A 25,740-nucleotide genomic window follows, 5' to 3' on the forward strand; every position below is an offset into this window, starting at 1 on the left:
CACTCACTGCTGATTTCACATATAACATGGACAGTACAGTTTTCCATTTGAGTCCATTTCATTTTATAATAGGAATTTTAAAAATAGGATGATCGGGGGAAACATCATTCCAGCCATGCATTCAATAATGAACACTTCATATTATAATATAATATATTGCCATTTTGTGGAATTATGCATCATCCTATGAAATGAAATGAAAAGATATGACTGAACAATCTGGTAGCCTATAAATGACGACATACTCTGTCTGCCACTCGTCTGTAGCTGATTGAAATGACAAGCCTAAAGCTTTGATGTAGGCTAAGGCTATGTTTAACCTGTTGACTAACTTAATGATAGAAGACAAACCATTTTGTAGAAAGATGCATTGCAAGCATCGTCTCTCCGTCGATGTCAACAAATCATAATGAGGCATCCTCTACAGTCTAAAAGCTCACAATCACATATACCAACTATAAACGCTAGGTCAAATTCAAGACTCTTTTCATCAGTGGTTCCATGTTGGTGGAATGAGTTGCCCAGTACTCAGCAATATTTGTGGATCTCTCAGGAGAGAGGTCTTACGGCATATCTGTTCATTAGTCTAGTAAGTGCTTCTTATGGGTCATCGTTTGTATTGTTTGTTTTCATTAGGCCGTTGATTGAATTGACATTGTTGTTTTATTATTGCTATTCTCCTTATTGTAGCCTTACCATGCCATAGTTATTGTAATTATACGATTGATTGATTGATTGAATGACTATTGTTTATATTGCCATCCTCCTTATTGTAGCCTTACCATGCCATAGTTATTGTAATTATACGATTGATTGAATGACTATTGTTTATATTGCCATCCTCCTCCTTCCTGTAGTCTGGCCAACTTTTTGACATTGTTCACTGTTAAATTAATTATTGTATTTTTTTTTCTTCTTTTTTTATGACGCTTTGGACAAAGGCAAAAACGGCCTTTGGTAGCATTAAGTCACAAGTTGCTCTGTCTGTCACTTTGACTGTTGATGTCAGACATGAAAATCTGACATCTGACAAAATCTCTAATCTAAACAAAATTACAGTGTTCCAGAAAAGTATGTTAAGTTTAAGTTAAACATGTTATAAACTGAACAAATCTATGGTTCTACCTACGTCATTGTTGGTAAAATGATCATGATACCCTTTATATTTCAGCCCTCACTATGGTTCAGCCTTGCATGTGGCTATATAGTCCACTTTGCTAAATGAGCCTTAGGTCTGATGTAGGCTGGCTGGGTGGTGGTGTTGCCACTTCTGCTTATCACAGCCACCTTAAATGTGTGAAATGCGGGAAATGTTTGTGTGTCGTCAGTTGCCAGACAAAAAACATTTCCCGTAAACGGAAATGAATGGAGATAACGAGGGCAGGGCCAAGTTATCCATGGACTGCAGGGTGCAGATAAAGGCCCTCAGCCTCATGCAATATATAGAACACTTCTCGTCTCATGACGTCTGGCCAAGAAAACGTACTATTGGTCTTAGAATAATAAAGGGAAATGGGGATGGAAATGAGATTCTCACAGACTACATCATACACAATCATCATTTGACTCCGTCACTACAAACAAACAAATCAACCAATCTGACAGGTATGATCTGGCATCAACAGTTGGCATAGAGACAGTCACCCAGGCCTCCAGACTTCACAGAGAACAAGGAAATGAGGTGAGTCTACTCAACATCCTCGAATAGCTGTGCTGCCATCTCGGAGAACTGCAGTGACATTTGATCCACGCTGTTTGAAATCATGTCAGTATTGGGAGCTTTTGTGGCTTTCCTCTCAGCAGGAGGGTAGAGGAAATAAAATGATTAAATTGCAGTGCCATAAATAACTGAAATATCCTGTTGCTACCTGATTATGGTTAGTTAACCTGCATAAAGTGTTATGTTTTGGCTTGGCTTGGCTTTCTCAGGCTCCACAATTGGCATGCACCTACTGAGAAAGTGAGAGACAGAATGAGAGAAGTGACGCTCCTCCTTGACATGTTTGGCATACTGTACATTTCAGGGAGTGGACTGACATAGTTGGCATTTCATTGATTAGTAGTGTTGTGTGTGATCAGATAAATAGACATTGGTAGGTGCAATTGGTTGATGGATATATTTGGTGAGCCTACTGTAGCCTATTGCTGAAAACAGTAGAATGTAGCCTTATAGAGCAGTGCGAAGCCATCTGCGGGCTTGTGACTGAACGCGTCAGAATCCCCTCCAGACGATACCTATTCGCATAAGTGCTTCGGTTCGTCTGGAGTAGCCTGCATGGGCTTCCGGTGTGTAGAGCCGCTCGTGACTGGAAAATGCAGCACCTCTCCTAACACTACCACACGGCCGTGAAGAAGTCAACACTTGAGTACGACTAGTGTATACCGGGCCATCATTTTTGGCTGTTTTGGCATTTTTTATTGATTACCTATCCGAGCCGACATTTGAGGAATAAATGCTCACAACAGTCCATTCCTCCTCCCTAAAGAGGAATTGAAACAGACAGATTGTTTTTGGAAAGATGATATTATTATTATTATTATTATTACTATTATTATTATTATTATTATTATTATGGTTATTCCGATTTGGGATTTGTCTGCTGTACTTTTCTTTGAAACTCTTGAAATTTGGCACACACATCAGGTGTCACACAGAGTTAAGTAAGAGCTTGGCCCCAGGCATGATTCGCTAGTGCCCCCGGTGATCCCATGGTTGGCATATAGGCTACTCTCAGTTGCACACACCAAATTTGGTAGGTGTGTGTATCTCCCCAAGATTTAACTTTTGTAGCACAATGCAATAGCCATGCCCAGCAGGAAGTGAGTGGGACTTGTTTGATATATTGTACTGTGTCACAGCCTAGTAGGCCTAAGTGTCCGGTGAAGCACCCGATTTGATTCCCTGTCAACTTCATGTTTCCTATAGGTCTTTACACAGAAGCTCTGGGCATTTATCAAAGTTGAATACACAGAAAAGTGAATACACACAGTAAAGATGCAATAACTTAAAGCCGTAAAGGAAACAGGAATTCCAGGGGAACCAAATTGGGTGCTTCACTAGATACGAAAGCATTTAGATGCGTCAGACTGTGGGCAAGATCTGCACCCAATAGAGGCTTCAGCTCTGCGATCCTCTGGCTCACATTCAAAGTAGCCTACAGGTTTGGGCCAAATCAGTGTTTTGTATTTTAAACACATCTCCTGACTTTCTGTGGAGTTGTGGAGTTGTGGAAAATGGACCTGGGAAAGATAAACCAATGCATTCCAACAGCATTGCTAGGCTATATTGAACAGACAAAAACGATCTCCAAAGAGCCATATTGACAAGGTTTCACGTCTTCACGATTGTTGTGAGATTTGGCGGGGCACTGCTGTTGGAAGTTGCATGGCTGGTTTTCTCTGTAGGGACTCACTATAATGTCTATGGTGTATAGCATGCTACTGTAGGTGAACAATTTGCCTATTTCTAGTTCATTTACCATCATTTTGGCTTTGTAAAGGTACCAATCTAGTGTCGGCCTTTAAAGATAAAACATCTAGCGTCACACTTTGCACACGAGTTTGGCCTAAGATCCTGGAATAAAAGCCTGTTCTCTGGCCAAACCATCTGTCCATCTTGGGGCCAGAGCACAGACGAAGCCAAGTGAGCGGTCCTCCGCCACTCCAGGAAGGCCGTGAGCATGTGGCTGCTTGCCGGTGGTTTTGTAAGATGCATGGGCTGTGGCCAGGTGGGAGTCATCTGGAGCTGACAACTGGTGATCCCAGCCCAGCCCAGCTCTAAAACAGGTTGGACAGCCCTCCGAAGGGTTTCCCTCAGAGCTGAAATAGCATGTTATCTTTATGCAACATCGCCATCGTTGTGTCAGACTTTGGTAAGCATTTTTAAGACTTTAATGCATACTTTATCTGTGAATTGATACTGTTTTCTGTGTGTGTGTGTATGTGTGTGTGTGTGTGTGTGTGCATGTGTGTATGGAAGAATTATGCGCATTTGTCACAAAGGGCACAGCATCATTATTCTTCATTAAGTCGTCACTGTGGTGTGTCTCATGTCAAGCACCGACACGATTTTACAAATGCTCTGTAATGAACTGCCTATTACTGTCGCTGTGCAGAGGAAATTGGCTCAGCTAACTCCGTTACCATCCATAGCAACAGGGCATTACGTAGATGTCACACTCATACTGATTTTCAAAGAATTAGTGAAGAACTAAGCAGTGAGGCAGTGGGTTGTAAACAGATATAATACAGAAAAGTATTTAGATTTGTCCATCATATCATGAAAGTAAGTAAGAAAATGCTGTGACATTATCACCGCCTGCCTCTGACACATGAAGTAGGTTACCATTATAAAGACCTTTCCACACAAGTTTTCCATTGAATAACGAGTAGAAGTATCAGGGGTTGGAGAGATGGATCAAGGGTGACAGCTGAGCATACAGAAGGACTGCAGAAATGTGTACAAAACAGGGACACCGTGACAGGTGATTTATCAGTATAGCAAACTGTGTTGAAATCACCTTTATGGTTGTGTGACAAAAAGTATTTTGTTTAAAGTATAGGTAAGGCTACCTAACAGAGGAGAATCGAATGAAATTCTCAGATTTAATATGCCTCATGGCAATCTGGGGTTACATATTTACATTATACAACCATTTTGACACTTGAATGTAAAAGACACACAAGGAACTCAAAAACATTTCACAATGTAGAAAGTGTAGGATTGTCACATCAATTTTAGGCTTATAGGCTCAACAACCATAGCTAACCTACTTGCAGGACTAATACTGTAAATGATAGTACTGTATGTCGATCAAAACCACACGTTCAAGTTGAACAAATACTGGCCTTTAGAAAGGATATATGTGGCGTTTTTAATTCTGCTAGAGTATGATTAGCAGTCTGTTGAGCGTTATTGATTTGCTGCGCTAATGAGATCATTGTTAACCGACACAGACGTGTATTTACTTTCAGATTGAGTTGCAACTGCATTTGAAGCACACACACACACACACACACACACACACACACATAAAATCAATCAAAAAGTGAGAATGGTCTGGTGTTAGCCGGTATCTGTTTACAACAATAACTGCATATAAATGCTAAACATTTGTTGCTGTCAAAAAAAGCAGACAGAACATTCTTCAGTATTAAACACCCCTCGGTACAGTTCTGTATCTAGATTAATAATTGGGGGCAGCCGTGGTGTACTGGTTAGCACATCGGGCTTGTAACCGGAGGGTTGCCGGTTCGATCCCCGACCAGTCCACCACGGCTGAAGTGCCCTTGAGCAAGGCACCTAACCCCTCACTGCTCCCCGAGCGCCGCTGGTTGGGCAGGCAGCTCACTGCTCTGGGTTGTGTGATTCACTTCACTGTGTGCTGTGTGTTCACTAATTCGGTTAAATTGGGTTAAATGCAGAGAACTGAATTTCCCTCACGGGATCAAAAAAGTATATATTCTATTCTATTCTATTTTTAAATCATGGCGCACATGAGCCTGGCAAACGAACAGCTTACACATAGACCGTGAGCCAGGAGGTCCAGCAGCAGAAGATCTCCCTGAAGGTCTTCCTCATCTCCTGGCTGCGGAAGGCGTAGATGAGCGGGTCGATGACCGAGTTGCACATGATGAGGACGAGGTACATGTTGAAGTGCGACATGAAGCAGACGCAGTAGGGGTTCCTGGGGCAGGAGATCATGAGGATGAGGTGCAGGAAGAAGGGCGCCCAGCACACCACGAACACGCCCAGCAGGATGGACAGCGTGACGGCGCCCTTCATGTTGGTCGCCGGCCGGACGGGGCGGGCGCGGGCGCCGTGGACGGCGCCGGGCAGCGCGGCGATGCGCTTGAGGTGCAGGCGCGCCAGCAGGAACATGTGCACGTAGAGCGAGGCCATGAGCGCCAGCATGGCGAAGAACATGCCGATGAGGAGCACGAGCACGGCCGTGCTCTCCGAGTAGACGATGAAGAGCACGCCGGACGCCGCGCAGAAGGCCCAGATGCAGGAGACGACGGCGGCGGCGCGCCGGCGCGTCATGATGGCGTGGTAGCGCAGCGCGTAGAAGATGGTCACGTAGCGGTCCACCGCCACGGCCAGCAGGCTCCAGATGGACGCCAGCAGCGACGTGCAGATCAGCGAGTCGAACAGGTTGTCCACGCTCTCCACCAGGCTGCCGTGCATCCGCAGGCCGCCGCCCGTCAGCAGCGCCATGACCACCGTCTCCGTGGCGTTGGAGACGCTCACCAGCATGTCGGCCACGGCCAGGCTGCACAGGAAGAAGTACATGGGCGAGTGCAGGTTGCGGTTCTTCACCACCGCCGCCACCACCAGGATGTTCTCGGCCAGGCTGAGGACGCCCAGCGCCAGGAAGACCTCGGGGGACACCAGCAGCTGCTCGCAGCAGCCCGACGGGCCGGAGCCGTCCCCCTGAGCGCCGGGACCCCCCAGCGCCCTGCTCAAACTGCCGTTTTTGGGCTGGTGTGGAAGGACGTGATGGCTGAGATGGTGGTGGTGGTGGTGGTGGTGGTGGTGATGGAGGAGAAGTCTTGGCACATGAGATGCATTCATGGTGTTATGGCTATACGATGCGGCTACTTTTCTGAGCAAGTTTTTCCTCCGTCATCCAGCGGTCTGTCCACACGGGTCAACAGTGGTACTCGGGCGGTAAAGCCAAGAGAGGAAAGTCCCGTAAGAGAGCCATTCAGTGACAGGTGATCCTTGTGCAGAAGAACAGAGCGAAAGTCCAAGTCTGCCGGCAGAGCATTGTGTCTTCCCTTTCAGGCACACACACTCTCACAGCAATAATCCTCCAAAGGATCAGAGCGTGATGTGGGGCATGAGACAAATGCAGACGCAGAGAGATGGTGGCACAGGAAACAACAAAAGATGCAACGGTTCACGCACACACACACACGCGCGCGCACACACCCACACACAAAGAATGAGCAAGAAGGAGTAGAATAGGATCAAGTGGTAAGAAGAGAGCTCTTTTACCAACAGCGATTAGAAGATGAGAAACAGAAGGAAGGAGAGCAGGAAGAAGAAGGGCTTCATGGCGCGTGCACGCTACTGGTCTCTTGTCACACACACACACACAGCCCACACAGCAGCTCTTGGCAGGGGAGAGAGAGATCCTCACTTTCCAGTCACGGCAGGCTCCTCCTCCACCAGCTCACTCTGGCCAATGATGGCTTCCTCTGTGGGCTGAAGTCAGGAGTGATTTTTGATTGCTGCCAGCAGAATCCCTCTGATGATACTGTAGGTACAAACTGTGCCCAAGACAATTTCACCTTTCCATTAAGGTTCATGCTTTTTTTTTTTTGCTGCTTAGCATTCCATTTTCTGTGTTGGTGTTTTTTTTTATATATATAGTTTTACCCCAAAACCATGACTGAAAAAAATAAAAAAAATCCACTCCAATAAAAAAAAAAAAAAATCCTTCTTTTGTTTTATTTTGTTTTTCTTTTCTTTTCTTCTCCTTAAGAATATTGACTACAAAGCCACAGGTAAGGTTAGCCCTACTGTATGCTTGTGAGAGATACTGGATGGTGAGACTGGACTGGTGCCGCATCTGAAGCGCTCTCTCTCTGGATCAGACTAAGCTGTGCTCTTCGTCCAGGACTCTGATATCTACTCCTTCCCCGTTGTTTCTAGCTTTGCTGGAGTTTCGAGACGCGGCAGAAAATGGCGAATCAATATCTGTTTTCAGTGCGGGGACATATCACCCTTCTTCCAAGGTCTAGACAGCACACAGGGGGAATTAACAAGACTTAACTTAGTTATCATTTCTCCTCTCTGCCAGAGGAACACTTTGTTGCATGATCATTTTCCAGACTGTGTTGTAAGTTCAGGATGTCTTCATCTGTGTTGTTTTCTGCAGTATAGACTCACGTCCAAACAAAATTCCCTGTGAATCGTGACATCACATAGTGAGTCAAATGCATGTTTCAATCGGTGACAAAATAGTATTAGGCATGCTGCGTGCTAAAACTGGTACTGCTATGCAAACACAGCTGTTCAGCTCACTGCGTGTCCTTGCCATTGTTATCTGCAGCTTTGCTCAGAGACTGGTGGATTGCTGATGACATGTCTGTCTGGACAGGCACACAGGTGGCTCTCCAGCAATATAGGCAAAAACTGTAGTGCTAGAAGGGGTGGTTCTCTCCCCTCTTCAGTCTTCAGGGGGGTTTTGAGGAGACACACCTGCTCTGGTGGAAACTAGTGTGTTCCACCAATGGACTTAGGCATTGTGACATTCCAAAAAGGTTGACTTGAACTGTTCAGGTGATTACTCAACCTAACAGAGAGAGATAGAGAGAGAGAGAGAGAGAGAAATTCAAATGAGCAACATACTTCCTTTCATGGTTCACAGTGAATAGGTTATACAATGTCCTTTTTACATGACACAGAATCCACACCCATCTGTGAGCTGCGTCTACCAAAACTGTCCCCCACCATTGACAATACTCCTTCAACGCCAGGCAGTTGGTTTTCCATCTACCGCAATCCTGATCACCATGGACGCTGTTCAACAGATTGGTATGTTTAATTATTGTGCTTCTATCATTGGTCTAATTGTTTTCAATTTTAATTTCATACTCTTGATATTTATTTATGTAAACTTCATTTTAATGTCGATGTGTGCCACTGTAAACTGACAAAGGCATCTGCTAAGCACCTTAAATATAAACACAATTCCCCTTTACAGCTGGAAGTAATAATACTTATCCTTCAGAGGCAAACGCTTCAGCAGAAGTGAGTGCGACTGCAGCTGGACACATACTGAGACAGAAGGGAAAGGCCAGTGAGAGAGATGGAACCCCCAGTGTCCATCGAGCAAATGGCACTCAGGCGCTGAACATGGACTTCAGCAACATCTATAGCAGAGGTGGGATTTATAGTCTAACACCATTTCAAAGTTATTTCACAATGAAGACTGAGAATACAAATGAATCTGAAACAGTTTAACGCTCTTCATATAAAAAAATATTGTGGTATTTTCATTTGCTATATGCTAGACATGTCGATGTTGTTAATGTAATTCAGACAAATTAACAGAGACCCACTAACAGCCAAACCATGATCAGCACTTATCAGCAGCTGAGGGGAAATTATGAGAATTTGTCATTAATTTTAAATGGCAGTTATATTATGACAAAGATCCTTGATTACTAAGCTCTGCTTCAACCCTCTCTGGTTAGGATGTCTGGAAGAGATCCCTCAATAATTAAGGTGGAATTATGATTTATCATGCATTTAATATGTGCCACACATACAGTTTCCTTCATAAGTAATTGAACACAAACGGTTGACTAAAAAGAGGAATGTAAAATCCTTTGGAAAAGGATCTTAATGCCTTAAATTTAAAAATAAAAAAAATGAGGCAATATCGAACCTTTCAGGACATCAGATTTCTTTGTGAATGAATAATCAATAATGTACAGTATCATAAATACACAGATGTTTTTCCTTAAAATACAGGGGTCATAAGTATTGAAACCCCTATGTTAAATTCTCATTGAGGCAGGCAAATTTTTAAAATTTTTAAAAGGCCAGATATTTCTTGGATCCAGGATACTATAGACAGGGCAAAACCCAGAAACCCAGATTAAGGTCACTACCAAACTTCTCAATTGATTCTATAGTACTTTTTTGCGTAGAATTCATTTTTGCTTGGGACATTTATAGATCATGCATAAATGAGATAATTTGCATTTGATTTTGTGAGAGCTAATTTTGGTATCATTTTATCGATAATTTGCATACAAAAATGGGTCTGTGAAGAAAAAAATGCTTTGTTTACAACAAACTGATCAACTGATCTTCCCCTCCGGTGTTCCATTGCATTTAGCAATAGTAAATAAAATATGAATAGTTTACAGTAACTAAATATCCAACATTTTTATATCACACATAGTTAAAGCTATTTTGCAAATTTCAACTAATCAGTACAAATAAAGAGTATGGATTGTCCCACTTATGTTTGGGTGACATTTTATGATTAGTTAATGAGTATTATATTCCTTTCAGATGTAAAGTCATTTGCAGTGTAAATTCTGGTCATGTTTATGTACATTTACATAAATAATATAACAATGACGGCTGAGCTATCGGCCCTCGGCATTAATATACCACCACCAAACGTAGGCTAATTGAAATCCAGCAGCTGGGCAGGCACACATTGGCGACAAAGTTACCAAATGGGCTACAATCCAACAGCTATTCTGACGAATGATACAAACACACACACTTGGCTCTCTCTCGTTCGAAACTAATCACTGTGTGAATAAACAAACAACTTCTATACTTACCCCGGCATAGACCACCGTTCAGTCCAGACCTGTCGTTAATTAGGCTACTAAGCTGACCTACACCTGTTGCTTCTGAAGCGTGCCAGACTTGAGCCTTACCCCGCGTTCACACTGTCTACGTCCGTCGATATTCCGGAGAGCTCCCAATTTGTGTTACGCCCGGCTCACGGCACAACACAAAAGAGGCACACGATTCCAAATAAAAATGTATATTGATTTAAGGTTAATCTAGAATAAAGAGAATGTCTAGGGGGGTGAAATTATAGGTGTATGAATGTGTGTGGGTCATATGTAAGTGAGTAGAAGTGGTATGCAGTGTGGTGTGTCCAAAATATGTCTGTGTACGGAGAGAGAGAGATGCAAGGGATGACTTGCATGCCCACCTGGTGAGGGCAATCCCTCCAATCTCCCCACTGCAAGCCGGCAAACTGCCCGTGTGACCAAGGAGAATAGCGAGTGGCCTGTAGGGGGGGCAGAGGGGCGTCACAGCGGCGCAATGTTAAGTCTATGGGGACATTTTTAATCGTTTTTAATTCATGGTTCAAAAAGTATAAAAGTTGAAAAATATATAGCTGAAGTCACATACTGTAAGTAAGACCTACGCAGCGCAGTTTGAATGAAGTTTCTATGTTAAACGGTTGAAGCTGAATTAGACGCACAAAATCTGTTAGAAGAATAAGAAGAAGAATTGGGATAACAGTAGAGTGCATTTTCATGCACTCTAATAAATACAAAATTGCAAAAGTGCAAACTTGTGCCCATTGGGATTGCACAGAAAGATGAGGTGTGTGTGTGTGTGTGTGTGTGTGTGTGTGTGCGCGCGCGCACTGTAAAAAAAGGAAAAATTCAAGCCTGTCCAATTATCAAACATTATGTTACAATGACTTAAAACAGTCTAGTTTGAATGAAACACAACCTTATTGTGTTCAAATAGTCATCTAATTAGTTACCCATTTTTCTAATTGAATGAAGTAGGGTAAGCGTACTGTATGTACTAGGGGGGAAAATGACAAGACAGTTTGCCACATTTACTAAACCACAAAACGTGAAATTACAGGTTTTTCTTGATTACATTGATGCAGCAGTCAACTCAAACTCAACATTTTCAAAGCAGTTAACTAACACACAGGCCGAAACAGTGGCACTCATGGTCAAAGGACACATTTTGTTTGAAAAAGGCTCTAACCGTGCCAATATGCAACAAAAGCTCATTTTTCCTTCCAACAGCACAACATGCAAACTCGTGTATGAGCTCTTCCAATCATCCACAACAAAATACAAAATACAGCACTCAGTGTGTGTGTGTGTGTGTGTGTGTGTGTGTGTGTGTGAGTGCACCATTGCTTGTCATTGTAACATATTACTGTATACTGTAGCTTTCATGCCAATGCCATTTGTTGTCAAATTTGTCTTCTTGCAAAGAATTGGATCTAGAATTAGAAATGCTTAGATACAAATTTAATTGATTCCATTGATTCTTTGATACACAATTTTGCAAACTAGGCTTTATCAAAAACTTAACACAAATAAAAAAAAACACACAATCAATCTGCTCTGTTGAGACAGTGATGATGACCTTGAATTTCCCTTTTCCTTGAATTTCCTCTTGGGGATTAATAAAGTATCTATCTATCTATCTATCTATCTATGTATCTATCTATCTATCTAAAACCGAGTGGATCCCAGTTTCTTAAGCAGGTCAAACCAATGAAGAAAAACTGTAATCAAACTAACATTACTCTATCAACACAGATGTTTACATCGATAGTCTGACGTTCTAATTTATTTGTCTTGGGTGTACTGTGTAGTGTGCAAGACTGTTTTTAGTGGCAGGCTAGCTAGCACATACTGTTGACTTGCTCTAGCCTAGCACCAGCGAATTCTGCACCTTTTACAGTGTACCCTTACAGAAAGGGCTATGTTCACAAACAAATTAGGTTTCGGGTAGCACTTGCAGTTAACTTTTGGCAATATTGTAACACATTTTCAGCAAAGTCATATTAGTAGGCTAAATTAGGTTTGTCACCAGAAATGTACTGGACGTTTACCATTTTGTGTGGCGGCAAGAACTTTGCTGGAAGTTTGCCTCTAGCAGCGTACATTGGCAATATTTTCTAGTGTTTCCCACAAATCACCAACAAGTTTGCTGCAAATCCGCTGCAAGCATTTGTAAGGGCAAACAATATGGGGATATATGCAAACTATGCAACTACATAAGGGGGTATACAAACCAAATACACATATTCATATTGAAAAATATTTATCATCTTAATATTCTTTCAGATCTGCTCCCGGCAGAGGGTGGTGTGGAAGCAACCAAGAGCTTTATACATGAACTGGTGGATATTCTCTTCGCCTACATCTGCAAATCAGCAAACAGGAGCTCTAAAGTGCTGGACTTTCATCATGTCCATCAATTGAAGGACGGCTTGGACGGGTTCACCTTAGAGCTCCCTGACCAACCCGAGAACCTTGAGCAGCTCCTTGTCGATTGCCAAGATACCCTAAAATACGGCGTCAAAACTGGTATAACAAGTGTGCAGATGTGTGTTTTTTGGAGTTTTATTCTACTCAGCAAGCTAAAAATATTTTTACAGTATGTATGAAACATAAGATTGAGGGTTGAAATGCCTTCCTGTCTCACCCTTACATGATAAACATCATCTACCCCAGGGCATCCACGCTTCTTCAACCAGCTGTCATCTGGTCTTGACATCATTGGCCTGGCAGGGGAATGGTTGACCTCAACGGCCAACACTAACATGTAAGGCCTGTGTCTTTTTCAGCCCCCCGGCAGGATGACTGTTGAAGAGGAAAGAGGAGGTTGTCATGGTGACTTACAGTGTGTGTGTGTGTGTGTGTGTGTTATTGGCTGCTCACACAGGTTCACCTATGAAGTGGCGCCTGTCTTCATACTCATGGAAGAGATTCTTCTGAGTAAGATGAGGAGCATGATTGGATGGCCCGCGGACGAAGGGGATGGAATCTTCTGTCCAGGTACTGAGACTGGAACCAGACAGGTGATCTAGATAAACAATTACATAACCCCAAAGGTATATTCAAATTGGCAAACTTTTGCCTATGTTTGCAGTTTGAATGCACCCAATACTTGTTGGCCTTTTTCAGAAAATGTTTGCGAATAACCGCAAACAGTCTGCGGAGATAGTTCTCTGCAAAAATACAGTGGAACAGGACATGAGCTTGATTAAGCTTTCACTTTGACATTAAAGAGGGGATTTTTGTAACCTGACTTGCCAGATTGTTGTAGTTCGCTGAGCTCCACACAAGGATCTGGGACCTATCAATAGATATGTGAAGTTCGCCTACAAAAAAAGCCACCATCTTTGCCCAAATAAGGAGATCCAGTACACAGTAAAATTCCAAGAGTTAAAATTACAGTGTAAACGGTAATTGACTCTAATTGAGTTAAACCTATTCTGGATGGAGTAAAATGTACTCTAGCACCTTTGTTAAAAAACAGAGTTGAAATTAACAGAGTTAATGGCGCTCCGCCCCATTTTCTGGACATTTGAACGCCATTTTAGAAGAAAAAATATTTGGATCAAACATTTCTGATGATTTGTTTCCAAAGTCATCCTATGGTAGGCCTATCTTAAGATTTGAGACGGTTTTTTATTTTTGTTTTTACTGACAATTTTCTCAACTGACTGTCAAACTGGAACATGCCCTCTGGCATCTCACTTCAGAGAAGAACGACCGTTAGCCTCACAGTATGTATGCAGCGAAATCGGAGCCAGTCTGAGCAGAAGACGTTACTGGAAGAATCCCCCTGAATGCTGCTGAAGGTTAGTAAATGTTAATCTAAAATACACTTACTAGAGACAATTATTTGACATGTTCCGTATAGTAGTATACATCGAAAATGATACACGATAAGCGGATTGCGAAAGCATAGTATAACTTAACCTCAATGGTCAAGATATCATGATAAAATGTGTTGACCTCCATGGGCTAGCATGCTAACGGATGGGGAAGTTAACCTCAGAAACATTAATGTTAGACCTAGCTAATTCTTACTTCAGTGTTGGACAATGTTGTATGTATTTTATTTGTATCACGTTAATGTTTACTTGACCAAATATGATACCAGTATGTAAGCGTGTTTAATGGGCAATATTTGACTTGTTTAGCCTGTCAGACAATATATGATTAACGTTAGCTTTTATTGTTGGCTTAGCATGCTATTTAGCAGCTAGCTAACATTAACGGTCATTATCAAATTAGCAAGTTGGTGCTCTACCAAAAAGCATTTTTCACATAGATCATGCATCCATAGGCAATGAATTTGGTCTTAATGTGTTGGTTACAAAACGTAATTTCAAAATTAGCTATGAACTAATGAATTAAATTCAGCTATCAACACAAGGTCCTTGATAGCCAATTAAGTTAATGATTAACTTAGTTGGCTATCAAGGACCTGTGTTGATAGCTGAATTCATTGATAGCTAGTATGGAATACACGTGGCCAGTGCAAAGTGCCAACACGTTAGCTTTAGCATTACATTTAAGTCAGTATCGCTGAGATGGTTGTTACTTGCTTTGTTTGAAAAGAGATGTTGATTATGCCCACAAATGTTTTATTTCATGTTTTCACAGGATGTTGGTGAAGGTTAAATACAAGGCAAACCAGAAATACATTAACATTGTGGAATCTGATGCCACTTTAAATCAAGGTAGGCCTACTGATTTATTCAAATGGTTGCATTGTATTAGTCTGTTGTTGTTGTTGTTGTGTGTTTTAAATGTTCTGTTTTTATTTTAGTGTTAATCAAATTTGGTACTGAAGTCAAACACCAAGCTGGGTTAAAAGTGTGTGATGAGTCTGGTACAGAGATTGACAGTGATGTGTTCAAAGATTTGGTGAAGAATCCAAATTGTGGTGTATTAAAGCTGAAGCCTGCAGAAGAAAATGGTGAGTTTTATGATGGAATTTAGTCATGTAATGTAGCAGATAATTGATAAAGGTCCGTTAGTGTACCAGCTTTGTGAATATATAACAACTTTATGTAAAAAAAATGGAATGTCATGCTGTGGAGGTTGTGATGTTGATTTTGTCTTCTTTAAGCCTCTCCAGTCAGCCATCAAAGATTACATGACATACTGCCATCACATGTTCTGAACATGGTTATAATACTGATTTATTCTGACCTCTGTTTTGCAGCAGATGTTTCTTATGGGATTCAGATGACACCATTGTCTTGTCTCCAAATAAGCGCCAAAGAGATGATGATGCAGAGCAAAAGTGTGTGCAAACTGTTGACTGGTACTATACCTTAAGCAAAACTAATCACACATTTTTTTGTTTGCCAATTTTCTGTTTGGTTTGGACAGCGACCTTTCTGCACAAGGCTGTAAAAAAGCAGGAAAGATGTCTGCCTCTCAAGCAATGGGGAATCTTGTCGTATTTAGAAAGGTTTGTAGTCACATTTTGCTTAAGTGTGTGTGCGTGTGTGTGTGTGTGTGTGTGTGTGTGTGTGTGTGTGTGTGTGTGTGATTTGCATGTTCCTCAGTAAAATCAGTTGAAATTGCTTGTTTTTCATACAGATGGGGAACAGCATCCAACATCATCTAGATTCAATCGTCCAGACCCGTCAACCATATGTTCTTGTCATTGGTACTTCCAAAAGCGCGATCCATGGACTTTTCATCATTGTCGAAAAGATTGCCATTCCATGCAAGGAAACTTCGCTGGGGCATTTGAATCAGAGAGGTGTGTGTGTGTGTGTGTGTGTGTGTGTGTGTGTGTGTGTGTGTGTGTGTGTGTGTGTGTGTGTGTGTGTGTGTGTGTGTGTGTGTGTGTGTGTGTGTGTGTGTGTGTGTGTGTGTGTGTAAAAAGAGTGTATCTGTGTGTGGGTGAGTTGATCACTTGACTGATATTAAACAATTAATGAAGCAACTAAATTTACTTGACTAAATAACATTCCTGGCACGAGAAATTGTCTGTATTGCTGAGTCGGATTGAGTTTTGAACATGTGTTGGTATTAAGATGCGTGTGTGCTTACATGTTTAATTTTTTGTATGTTAAAGAAATGTATGTTTCAACAGACCATTGTCCATTTATTTCCAAAACATGTAACATTGAAAACAAACAGTTTTTATATTGCTGTTTAACTGTGACATTTTCAATAAATGTTTTCTATTAACTATGCCTAGTCAGTTTTTTTCTAATGTTTAGTGCCGTTTGTTATGGTAACCAGTACCAAAGTGCAAAATAAAGTACTAATAAATGAACACTATTAGGAGTAAGTTTAAATTTACACTGCAAAGAGTTGTTTTGCCCTAAAGTTTATTAACACTATTAAGAGTAATATGAAATTTACACTGCAAAGAGTTGTTTTGCCCCTAGAGTTAATTTCCATTAACTTCCTATAGTGTTAAACAGAGTACATTTTTTACTCTCTAGGGAGTCAATTTAACTCTGAAAATCTTACTCTGGGAGCAGAGTTGAAATGACACTGTGTGGAGTGGGACCATATGTTATCTGAGGCAGAGTTAAAATCAACTCTTTAAGAGTTAATCCAACTCTTTCGATTTTACTGTGTATCTTGAGATTTTTTTCTATGGGAAAATAACATGGGGATTTTCAATTTTCACACCTGTTAAACTCTCAAGGGGACGAAGAATTTGGAAATGCAGATGTGCTACAAAGTTTTGTCCTCAGCCTTCAAGAGGATACTGTGATCTTCGGTGGGTGAAGATGGCACACTTTGATATTTGCTACTCCAGAGCTAACTTACAATGCAACTTGCCATAGGCAGTTAGCTTCAATTTACACCCGGAACTCCTTATATGGGCAAAGATGGCAGCTTTGGGTCCTATTTGTAGGTGAACTTCAGAGGTCTATAGGATATGTATTTCAGAGGGTGGGGCCTTGTAAAAAAATCCTTGATTGTGATTGGATAAACCACCTGTCCGTTATCTTGAATGACGTGCTACTTCAAGCTCTTGCCACACGGTTGTAAGAAGAGTGAAAACATCCTTGCCACCAATAAATGCCTTCAAAACCGTCCTCTGTTCATCTTTTAAAGAATGAATATTCGATAGATTCGATAAAACAGTTGAAATAGCAATGACACGCCTCTTTATGCAGAGGAAGTGATCCCTATTTTGCGCCCATAGACATGGGCTATGTCTGAAGTACACACGCTGGGCAGTGTGCATTTTCCAGAAGTTACGTCAGAATAGACTGTCCAAAAGTCAAGCGCTCTCACTAGATGGGTACTTCGTTTGGCGTGATTTCCAAGCGTGCATGCATCTTTTTTGACCTCAGATATCCCATAATCCATTGCGCAGCGCAGGTCAAGCTCCACAAGTCATGCAAATCGTCAACACACACCCCTCCCGGAGTCAGGTGACGCCAACTAGTTTGTGCTGTCCAAATGTAGGTAGGGGACGCATACTGAGGAGCAAGCTGACTGAGACGCTACTGGAAAGAAGGTACTAAGAAGGTACGCTTGACTTTTGGACACAGCGAAGAACTACGACGAAGTATCTTGCTCCACCCTTAATGATCTTTGGTGGAGCCAGAGAATGTCTAATAAGGGGAGAACGACCACTCGCTGAATACTTCCGCATGGTACTGCAACTAGAGGGGGATCGCGAGCAAGTGGAGAATGAATGGAGGTGAATGGAGTTTCTCCTAAAATCCACTTTTCTCTAGATATAATTTTTTGTGTAGAAATCGGAATATTGCATGTGAAAGGGGGGTCAAGGAAAATACACACGGCTGAGTATTAGATTTTTTAAGTCCCTTAATTGCTCTAAAAAGCCTTTCAAACGTGTGAATGACGTCATTCATTAGCAGGGTGCTAGTGTGTTATGGGCAACAACGACCAAGCCTGTGAGAAACCAAAGGTCCTTAAGTAATTGTTCTTTCAACTTTCGACCTATAACCCATATTGAGCTTGCAGAAACTAAAATCCAATCTTCGATTTTTTAATGACAATCAGGTGAAACAGACCAATTTAGCCGTCTAGCCCCATAGACCCCCATAGTTTGATCACTTGCTCGTGATCGCCCCTAGTGGAACTGCAACAGGAACTGCAGGTACAATGCAGGTACAATGGAGTTACAGTAATAGCGAGTGGACCGGCTCTCCATAAATGGGCTCTGGTGGAGCTCAGCAAAACGCCTCTGGTGGAGCATGGCGGAAACTACAAGGATCTGGCGAGAGTCAGGTTAGGATTTTTTTACATTATTGTGAAGAAAGGCAAATTGAATTGATCAAGATTCCATTTATAAAAGCAGCGAAAGGCAAACTATCCAAGGAGGTGAATACTTTTAAGCACTGTAGCCTTTCCATTCAGAGGGGGCAATGAGCAAATCCTATCACAGAGCTCCTGTGTACTCATTATGTCAAACAAATAAACAGACAATTAAATGCATTTTGCTTTAGGCCTAAAACTGTGTAAATACAAACCTACACCAGACACAACACATACAATTTTAATCCAGTTCCTCCACCCACATCCATTTTTCATTCTGTTTGCAATGCATGTCCTGATTAACAATCTGTTTTCAGGTGGCAGTATGTCTAATCTGAACAGCGTGCTTCTGGCAAGGTACCACTTTTTCCCTGAGGTGAAGAAAGCGGGAATGACTGTTCTTCCAAAGCTGGCCCTGTTAACCTCCTCACATGTAAGAACTTTGACCTCACAATGCATGAACAATATCTCATTAGACCCCCCCCCCACACACACACACACTCCCTTAAAATGTAAACATTACACAGCATTGGCCTCCCTACCACCCCTTTAAAATGTAAACAATAGAAATCAATGGTGCCTGTACATTCAGGTTGTCACCAGTACGCTTGCTTTGCTTGTGTCTTCTCAGAGTCATTACTCCATCCAGAAAGCTGCCACGGTGCTGGGGATCGGCACTGACAACGTGCTGCTGGTGAAGTGTGATGAACGGTAAGGGTGTGGATATGAGTGTGACCCTTCCCCAGTGACCTGGGTTGGAGCCTCATTGTAAACACACTCTCCCCCTGTCTCTGTCTCTGTCTATCTCTGAGGGGGAAGATGATTCCTGCTGAACTAGAGTCTGGCATCATCACAGCCAAAGCCAAGGTCAGTTGCTTGTCATCGTTACTTGTCATGCACTCAGGCTCGCTCTCTCTCTCTCTTTCTCTCTCATTCATAATATATATATATATATATATATATTGTATATTGTATAGTGTCTCAACATAGACCGTCATGGTGTCCACTGTCAAAAGCTGGACCAGGAGGGCCCTGTACGATCCAGCAGCAAAACAAATAGTTGTTTATTTGTGTTCAGACAACTACTGCAATTGATAGAGAACATAAGGTTTTCCCAAACTTTTTTTTACTTTCACCTGCAATAATGCATTCCTATGATAAAGGTGTTTGCTGAGTTTTAATGTAGGCTTATTCACCTGTTGATCTTTGTCCAGATAGGGACAACTTTGTGTGGTTTCCAACACATTTCTGTTGTTGTTTGTTACATAATATGTGTTGAAAATAACACAACTTGTGTTGAAATTAACACATCTGTGTCCAGATAGGGACCAACACATTTGTTATGAGAGTGTAAGTGTTTTTGACCATCTACAGGGTCTGGTCCCATTTTATGTCAACGCCACCGCAGGGACCACTGTTTATGGTGCCTTCGACCCTCTGGACGACATTGCCAACATTTGTGACCGCCATGGACTGTGGATGCATGTTGATGTATTGCCTTTTGATTAATATTTCTGCAAATATTCCTATTAGTAGTAGATCATGTTTAATGAGTAGGCCCAATAGATAGATTTGTGCTTGAGAATCCTTTTGTTGTCTGCAGGCAGCTTGGGGTGGTGGTTTGCTGATGTCCAAGAGACACTGTGCCAAATTGAGTGGGATTGACAGGTTGGTTGGAGAAATATGCAAGCGTTTACAGACATGAATATTGTTTTTTCCTGGAGCAAACTCTTTTCTTTTTTCTTTTTTTGGAACAGGGCATCCTCTGTAACCTGGAATCCTCACAAAATGATGGGAGTCCCACTGCAATGCTCAGCTTTTTTAGTGCGTAAAAAGGTAAGAGAAATTTAGGAAAATAGCTTGGATACAGTCTTGTACAGCATCTAAGCATACAATATGTGCGTGTTGCCATTCATGGAAATTACGATGTCTCACTTAAACAACGGACCGTTTCAAGATTGTTGATCTTGGATAAACAGGCTAAGTCCGACACACATGCACCCATGTTGGTAAGCAGGCAAGTAACGTTGCAAAGGCTTGCCTACTTCAACTACCGCGGTTGCCTAGCGCCCTAGGTTGCTGATCTTGCACAAATATGCCAACACACACACGTCGGAAACATTTGCATTTAAAACAGCCGCTCTTGACTCTGGACATTAGCTATGAGCGTAACATTCATTCAAACATCACTTCCGAGTTAATAGCACTGGCATGGCCATGCGGTTATTTCATCATTTCCCAACAACAGCAAAAACGCACGGGTATGTAGGTCCCTAATGTGTCTAATATTGCCATTAGCTGCAACTCAAACGCTTTCCCCTTCACTCTTTTACTTTGCAAAGTGAGTAAAAAGCGCTACTAACTGCACGGGGCTGATTCTACTGTACATCATCGCCAATCTAACATGATCTACCTGCATCAACGTAATTGGGCAACAAGTTTCTTAGAAAACATGATCCTATGCATCCTGATGAAGCTCCCTTGGCTTTTGGAATTAAAATAGCAGCACATCATCACATACCTTCACCATACCTAGAGATTGGCTTTTTTTTATTTTTTATTTTTAGCTGGCTGGTTTGATTTGCTTTCAGTGAGCATCAAAACAGCTAAAAGGCTAACAAAAAAAGGTTGAAGGGTATGTGATGATGTGGGGCTATTTTGATTTCAAAGGCCAAGGAAACTTCATCAGGGTGCATAATAGGATCCTGGATCCATGGAATAACTGGCCTTTAAAGATAACAATCTGGGAATTTAACATAGGGGTGTACTCACTTATGCCCTCTGTATTTTAAGGAAGAACATTTATTTATTTTATTTATTTACATTATTCATTCGCAAAGAACTTGTCCTTTGGATCACTTTCCAAAAGATGATTACTTATTCCTCTTTTTAGTCAACTTTAGCATGGGTGTATTCATGTATGCCAAGATAGATATATATATATATATATATAGAGAGAGAGAGAGAGAGAGAGAGAGAGGAGCGAGAACATTGTTCACTTTGGTTGCATTGACAGGGAATCTTGCAAGAATGCAATCAGCTCCGAGCAGCATACCTGTTTCAGCCTGACAAGCACTATGATGTCTCCTATGACACTGGGGATAAGACCATGCAGTGTGGAAGACACGTGGATGTCTTCAAGTTATGGCTCATGTGGAAAGCAAAGGTAAGCTTGATCTGAATCAAAACTATTGGACAGTAATATATTTATGAAGTCATTGTAAGGATGATGTGTCCATTATTGTTTTTGCCTTTAGGGCCCAGTGTATGAAAATGAAAGTAGGCACTGTATACACTGGGCCCTAAAGGCAATATTTCAAGGCACTTTGTTTCTCTCAGCATTTTGTATAATTACTCATCAATATAACACTGATATTGGGCTGAAGTGTTTGTTTCTGGGTTTTTTTTTCATCCTAAAGCTTGTTATCCATCAGCTAAGACTATTAACCAATACCTCTTAATAAACCTCTTAATAAAAAAGAGAAAAGAGATAGCCATCGTGGTCATTAAGTTTCCCATGACGCGTCACAGCTAAAGATGGCCCTGCATGTATCTGATCTATTGAAATGTGTTTGGTGTGTTGCAGGGCTCAGAGGGGTTTGAGTCCCAGATCAACAGATGTTTGGATAATGCAGAATATCTGTATGACAAGCTGGAGGGAAAAGCTGACTTTCAGCTGCTCTTCAAAAGCAAAGTGAGTCTTGTCTTCTGGAGAGCTACAGCATTTTGCATCAAAGCCCTTCAACAGTATGAAAGAAAAGAAAAACTAATTTCTGTCTTTTTTTCTGTTTTAAAATCAGCCAGAGCACAGCAACGTCTGCTTCTGGTACCTTCCACAGAGCGTGAGAAGTATGCCAGCGGGGTTAGAAAGAAACAAGAAGCTGCACACGGTAAAGTGGAGCATATGCACACTGGTTTTCTCTAACAGTTTATTTGGTGAATTTATCAAACAAAGGTGCACCAAGAGTGACATGTTATTCATGGTTTTCATCCGGTCCCTTTCCACAGGTGTATAAAATTAAGCACCTGGATTATGAATGCAGACTGCATGCTTGATTAATACACCTGTGGAAAGGGACAAAATCCGTGAATAGGATGACATTTTTGAATAGGCACATTTGGTGGATTTGGTTCCATGGTCAATTTGTGGGTTCACAGGTGGCACCAAAAATCAAGGCCAAGATGATGGAAGAAGGGCAGACCATGATTGGGTACCAACCTCTGGGAGATAAAGTGAATTTCTTCCGTTGTGTCTTCTCAAATCCAGCCACTCAGAGAGAGGATATAGATTTCCTTCTGGACGAAATTGTACGGTTAGGTTCTGATCTCTAACTTTTTAAAAAATGTTGTGCAGTTCATGGAAATAGTCGTCAACAGTTTTTTGTTTCAGGCGTTTCATAACGCAGTTCAAGGTGGCCTCAAAAAGACCACATTCATGGAAAAACAGGCTTGTTGTAGAGCGAACATGAAGTTCTCATGGGCTGCCATTTTAACTTCATATTGGGAGGCCTACGGAAAGGATTTGTCTTTTTTCTCTGTCCAGGTACACGTCCTCCCTTAGACATTTAAGATTGTAGCCCTGCAGTGGATAATAGTTATTAAGACATTGGTTGGAGTAGGCAGTGCTTCTGCTTTTGTTCATGCACTCCTCTAGTTAACCTTGGACATGTTGGTTACAGTCCACAACAAGTCTCTCATATCATACTGCTTGACAGAGGAGCTCTTTCGGGTTTAGGTAAACACAGACATAGAGGTAGGCACAAAGGAAGGCCATTGACTATACAGTGGATCACTTCAAGGGGAATCATTATCATCATAGAACGCAGATGTCCTTTTGTCACCTAAAATCAAGAGGACCACAGCTGCCGATGTCTCTCGAAAGACAAAGGTGAAGGTCAACAATTGCAGCCTTCTTGCTGCCCTCTGAGATTTTCATCAAGTTGGCACAGCCACATTGTCTGCTCCTTGAGGACTTTAAACAAGTTGTGTAATCATGTCCCATGTTGCAATCTGTTGTTTGAAACAATCCTGTTTGTTGCAATTTGTACTGCAACCTTTGTCTTGTCATTCCACAGACTACCAGATAGGATAAACAAGCTTAGATTAGATGACATTAATACATTATACAATGAATAATTCATATTAATAGATAAAATTAGATACATTTCACATTTCAACACAAGAAAGCATTCTGCACTTTATCATGGTGGTTGGAAGAACTATGTAAACAATAATATAATGTGATATATTTTTCAGCAATTATGGTCTTTCAATTTAAATTGTAGGATGTTACATTAGAATTGATTAGTTCCATTGTAAAGAATGTAATTTGTAATGTAGTTGAAAGTTGACACTGAAATAAATGCAACTTCATTAATAATAATGATCATTAATCATAATTCATCTTTTGACTAAATATTTCAGATAGTCTTGTGAGAGGTTCTACATAAAAGAATGCCTCATCAATATGGATTACTCTGTAACCAGTGCTGTGGGAGATATTAAATTAATTTAGGATAACCTTCTCCTTGAAGATATGTACTGGATGGTGTGTTTCATTTCATTGACACCAGAAGATGTAACAGAATGGTTTATAACTACTGTAGATGCACCGCATAGTGGTGCACAATATGACCGTCGCTCAGTCCTGCACATTCTCTCCACAAAAAAAAATGATGCTTGTCAACTTTCCTGTTTCTCTTATTTGTGCAATTTATGCATTTCTAAAACGGATAGTTCCGGTCCTTGATTATGATTGGCTGAATCGCGTTCGATGCCGTTGTTTATTCCAGCATAACCTCACACCTTGACCACATTTCGTTATAGTAATGCGCTACCACAACTAGCACAAAAAATAGAGTGGTCGTGTCTCGTTGTTGCATAGCAACCATTCTTGGTTTTATTTCTTGGAAGAATGATGAATTATGAATACATTGTTACATGTTTTGTTGCTGTGCCTTTTTTTCATGAAATCTTGCAAGATCTACATAGTAACCGTTTTAGAACAGCAATAAACCACTAAAGAGTCTGTGGTTTATACTGTATAATAGAACAGCTAAGCGTCATGCCTAACAACGGCCCTTAACTGTTCTATTATACAGTAACCACGGCCTCTCTGGGCTTATTGCTTAAATATCTCCTACTCTTGCAGCTCATGTGTATATAAATGAGTGTGTGCATGTGAGTTTGATATACTTTGTGTATAAGAGTGTGTATGTGTGTATGTGTGTGTGTCTGTGTGTGCACGCACGTGTGTGGAATCTATGGATGTGTGTGTGAGTGTGTCATTCTTAACCAGCAACCCTTCTCTCAATAGCACCATCTGCAGGCCGATGGGTGCAGTCACTAAATGTACACAAATTGATTTATTTTATAGCCCCCCAGGGATGAAATACTACTTGGCATACTCCCAGAGGATGTCAGGTTAATCATATACATGAAATTTGGTGCAGTTCATAACATTTCATCTGAAGATAGGGGCGTTTTTTACCAGCAAATCACAAATTACTGGTTATAAGCTAAGTTGATGCGGGCTCTTGGGACCAACATTTTGTCATCCTTGGTGCCACTGTTCAGGTAGTTATTTAGGAAAATTTGCCTTTTTTGCATTTTTTGGGTTTCGGGGGGCCATCGCGGGGGTGGAGTGGCCCCCGAGGACCAAACAATTGTTTTCCGTAAAAGTCTGCTGGGGCTACATGCCCACCAAGTTTCATGTGCCCCGATGCTATGGTGTCCCGGGAATCATTGACCAAAAATTCAGGAAGCTTGCACTTTTCCCAGCATTTTTCCCCTTGTCCAGGTGAGAGTAGGCCTTTTTCCACCGAAAACGAACCTGGTGTAGCCTAGAAATCTAGACGCACCCTAGCGGCCAAAAATATTGGTCTAGGGTCGCACCGTTGAGGCCAAGTCTGCGCTAGGCTCCAGGCCAGCCTAGCCAATCAGAACGCTATATCTGTGTACGGAGTCCTTGAGCCCGCCTTAGCTCACCTTCGGCTTCCGATATTGACGCCAGGGGGCTAGACCATGCGTCCTCGTTTCGACGAGTTGGATGTGAGACCGTGTTCCATAGAGAAAAACAAAAGATGGATGAGGCTAACGAAGCGCGCTCGTTTGAATCGGCTTTGGAAGAGTTAGACTTGGGCTTTTCTTTGAAGGTTGAGCAGAAAGAAGCAGTCAAGTCATTCGTTTTAAAGAAGG

The 25,740-nt window shown here is 41.6% G+C and overlaps 2 protein-coding genes across 3 annotated transcripts; one reads left to right on the plus strand and one right to left on the minus strand.

Annotated features, from left to right (window-relative positions):
• The first annotated feature begins 1,451 nt into the window (after positions 1-1,451).
• Positions 1,452-24,167, plus strand: gad3 (glutamate decarboxylase 3). Of its 2 annotated transcripts, none has more exons than XM_062519620.1 (16): positions 1,452-1,681; positions 8,416-8,545; positions 8,715-8,894; positions 12,601-12,843; positions 12,991-13,081; positions 13,202-13,314; positions 18,861-18,976; positions 19,175-19,254; positions 19,356-19,410; positions 19,918-20,034; positions 20,147-20,211; positions 20,301-20,379; positions 21,560-21,709; positions 22,130-22,237; positions 22,344-22,433; positions 22,702-24,167. In XM_062519620.1, exons 2-16 carry the CDS (start codon positions 8,524-8,526, stop codon positions 22,873-22,875), a joined length of 1,683 nt encoding a protein of 560 aa, XP_062375604.1. In that variant the 5' UTR covers positions 1,452-1,681; positions 8,416-8,523; the 3' UTR covers positions 22,876-24,167. The 2 variants fall into 2 exon arrangements, with proteins under 2 accessions (XP_062375604.1, XP_062375611.1); XM_062519627.1 differs by having other exon boundaries at positions 8,742-8,894.
• mc4r (melanocortin 4 receptor) lies at positions 5,519-6,629 on the minus strand. Its single transcript, XM_062551185.1, has one exon. It carries the CDS (start codon positions 6,572-6,574, stop codon positions 5,519-5,521), a length of 1,056 nt encoding a protein of 351 aa, XP_062407169.1. The 5' UTR covers positions 6,575-6,629.
• Positions 24,168-25,740: the final 1,573 nt, after the last annotated feature.

This window comes from Sardina pilchardus, chromosome 2, assembly GCF_963854185.1.
Source record: "Sardina pilchardus chromosome 2, fSarPil1.1, whole genome shotgun sequence".
NCBI lineage: Eukaryota > Metazoa > Chordata > Actinopteri > Clupeiformes > Clupeidae > Sardina > Sardina pilchardus.

Excerpts from the sequence above, each read along its gene's own strand:
- mc4r (XM_062551185.1), bottom strand. The coding sequence starts at position 6,574 with ATGAATGCATCTCATGTGCCAAGACTTCTCCTCCATCACCACCACCAC.
- gad3 (XM_062519620.1), top strand. The coding sequence starts at position 8,524 with ATGGACGCTGTTCAACAGATTG. Across the intron at positions 13,315-18,860 it reads GGATGGAATCTTCTGTCCAG|GTGGCAGTATGTCTAATCTG; the intron begins GTACTGAGACTG and ends ATCTGTTTTCAG. Across the intron at positions 20,212-20,300 it reads AAATTGAGTGGGATTGACAG|GGCATCCTCTGTAACCTGGA; the intron begins GTTGGTTGGAGA and ends TTTTTGGAACAG.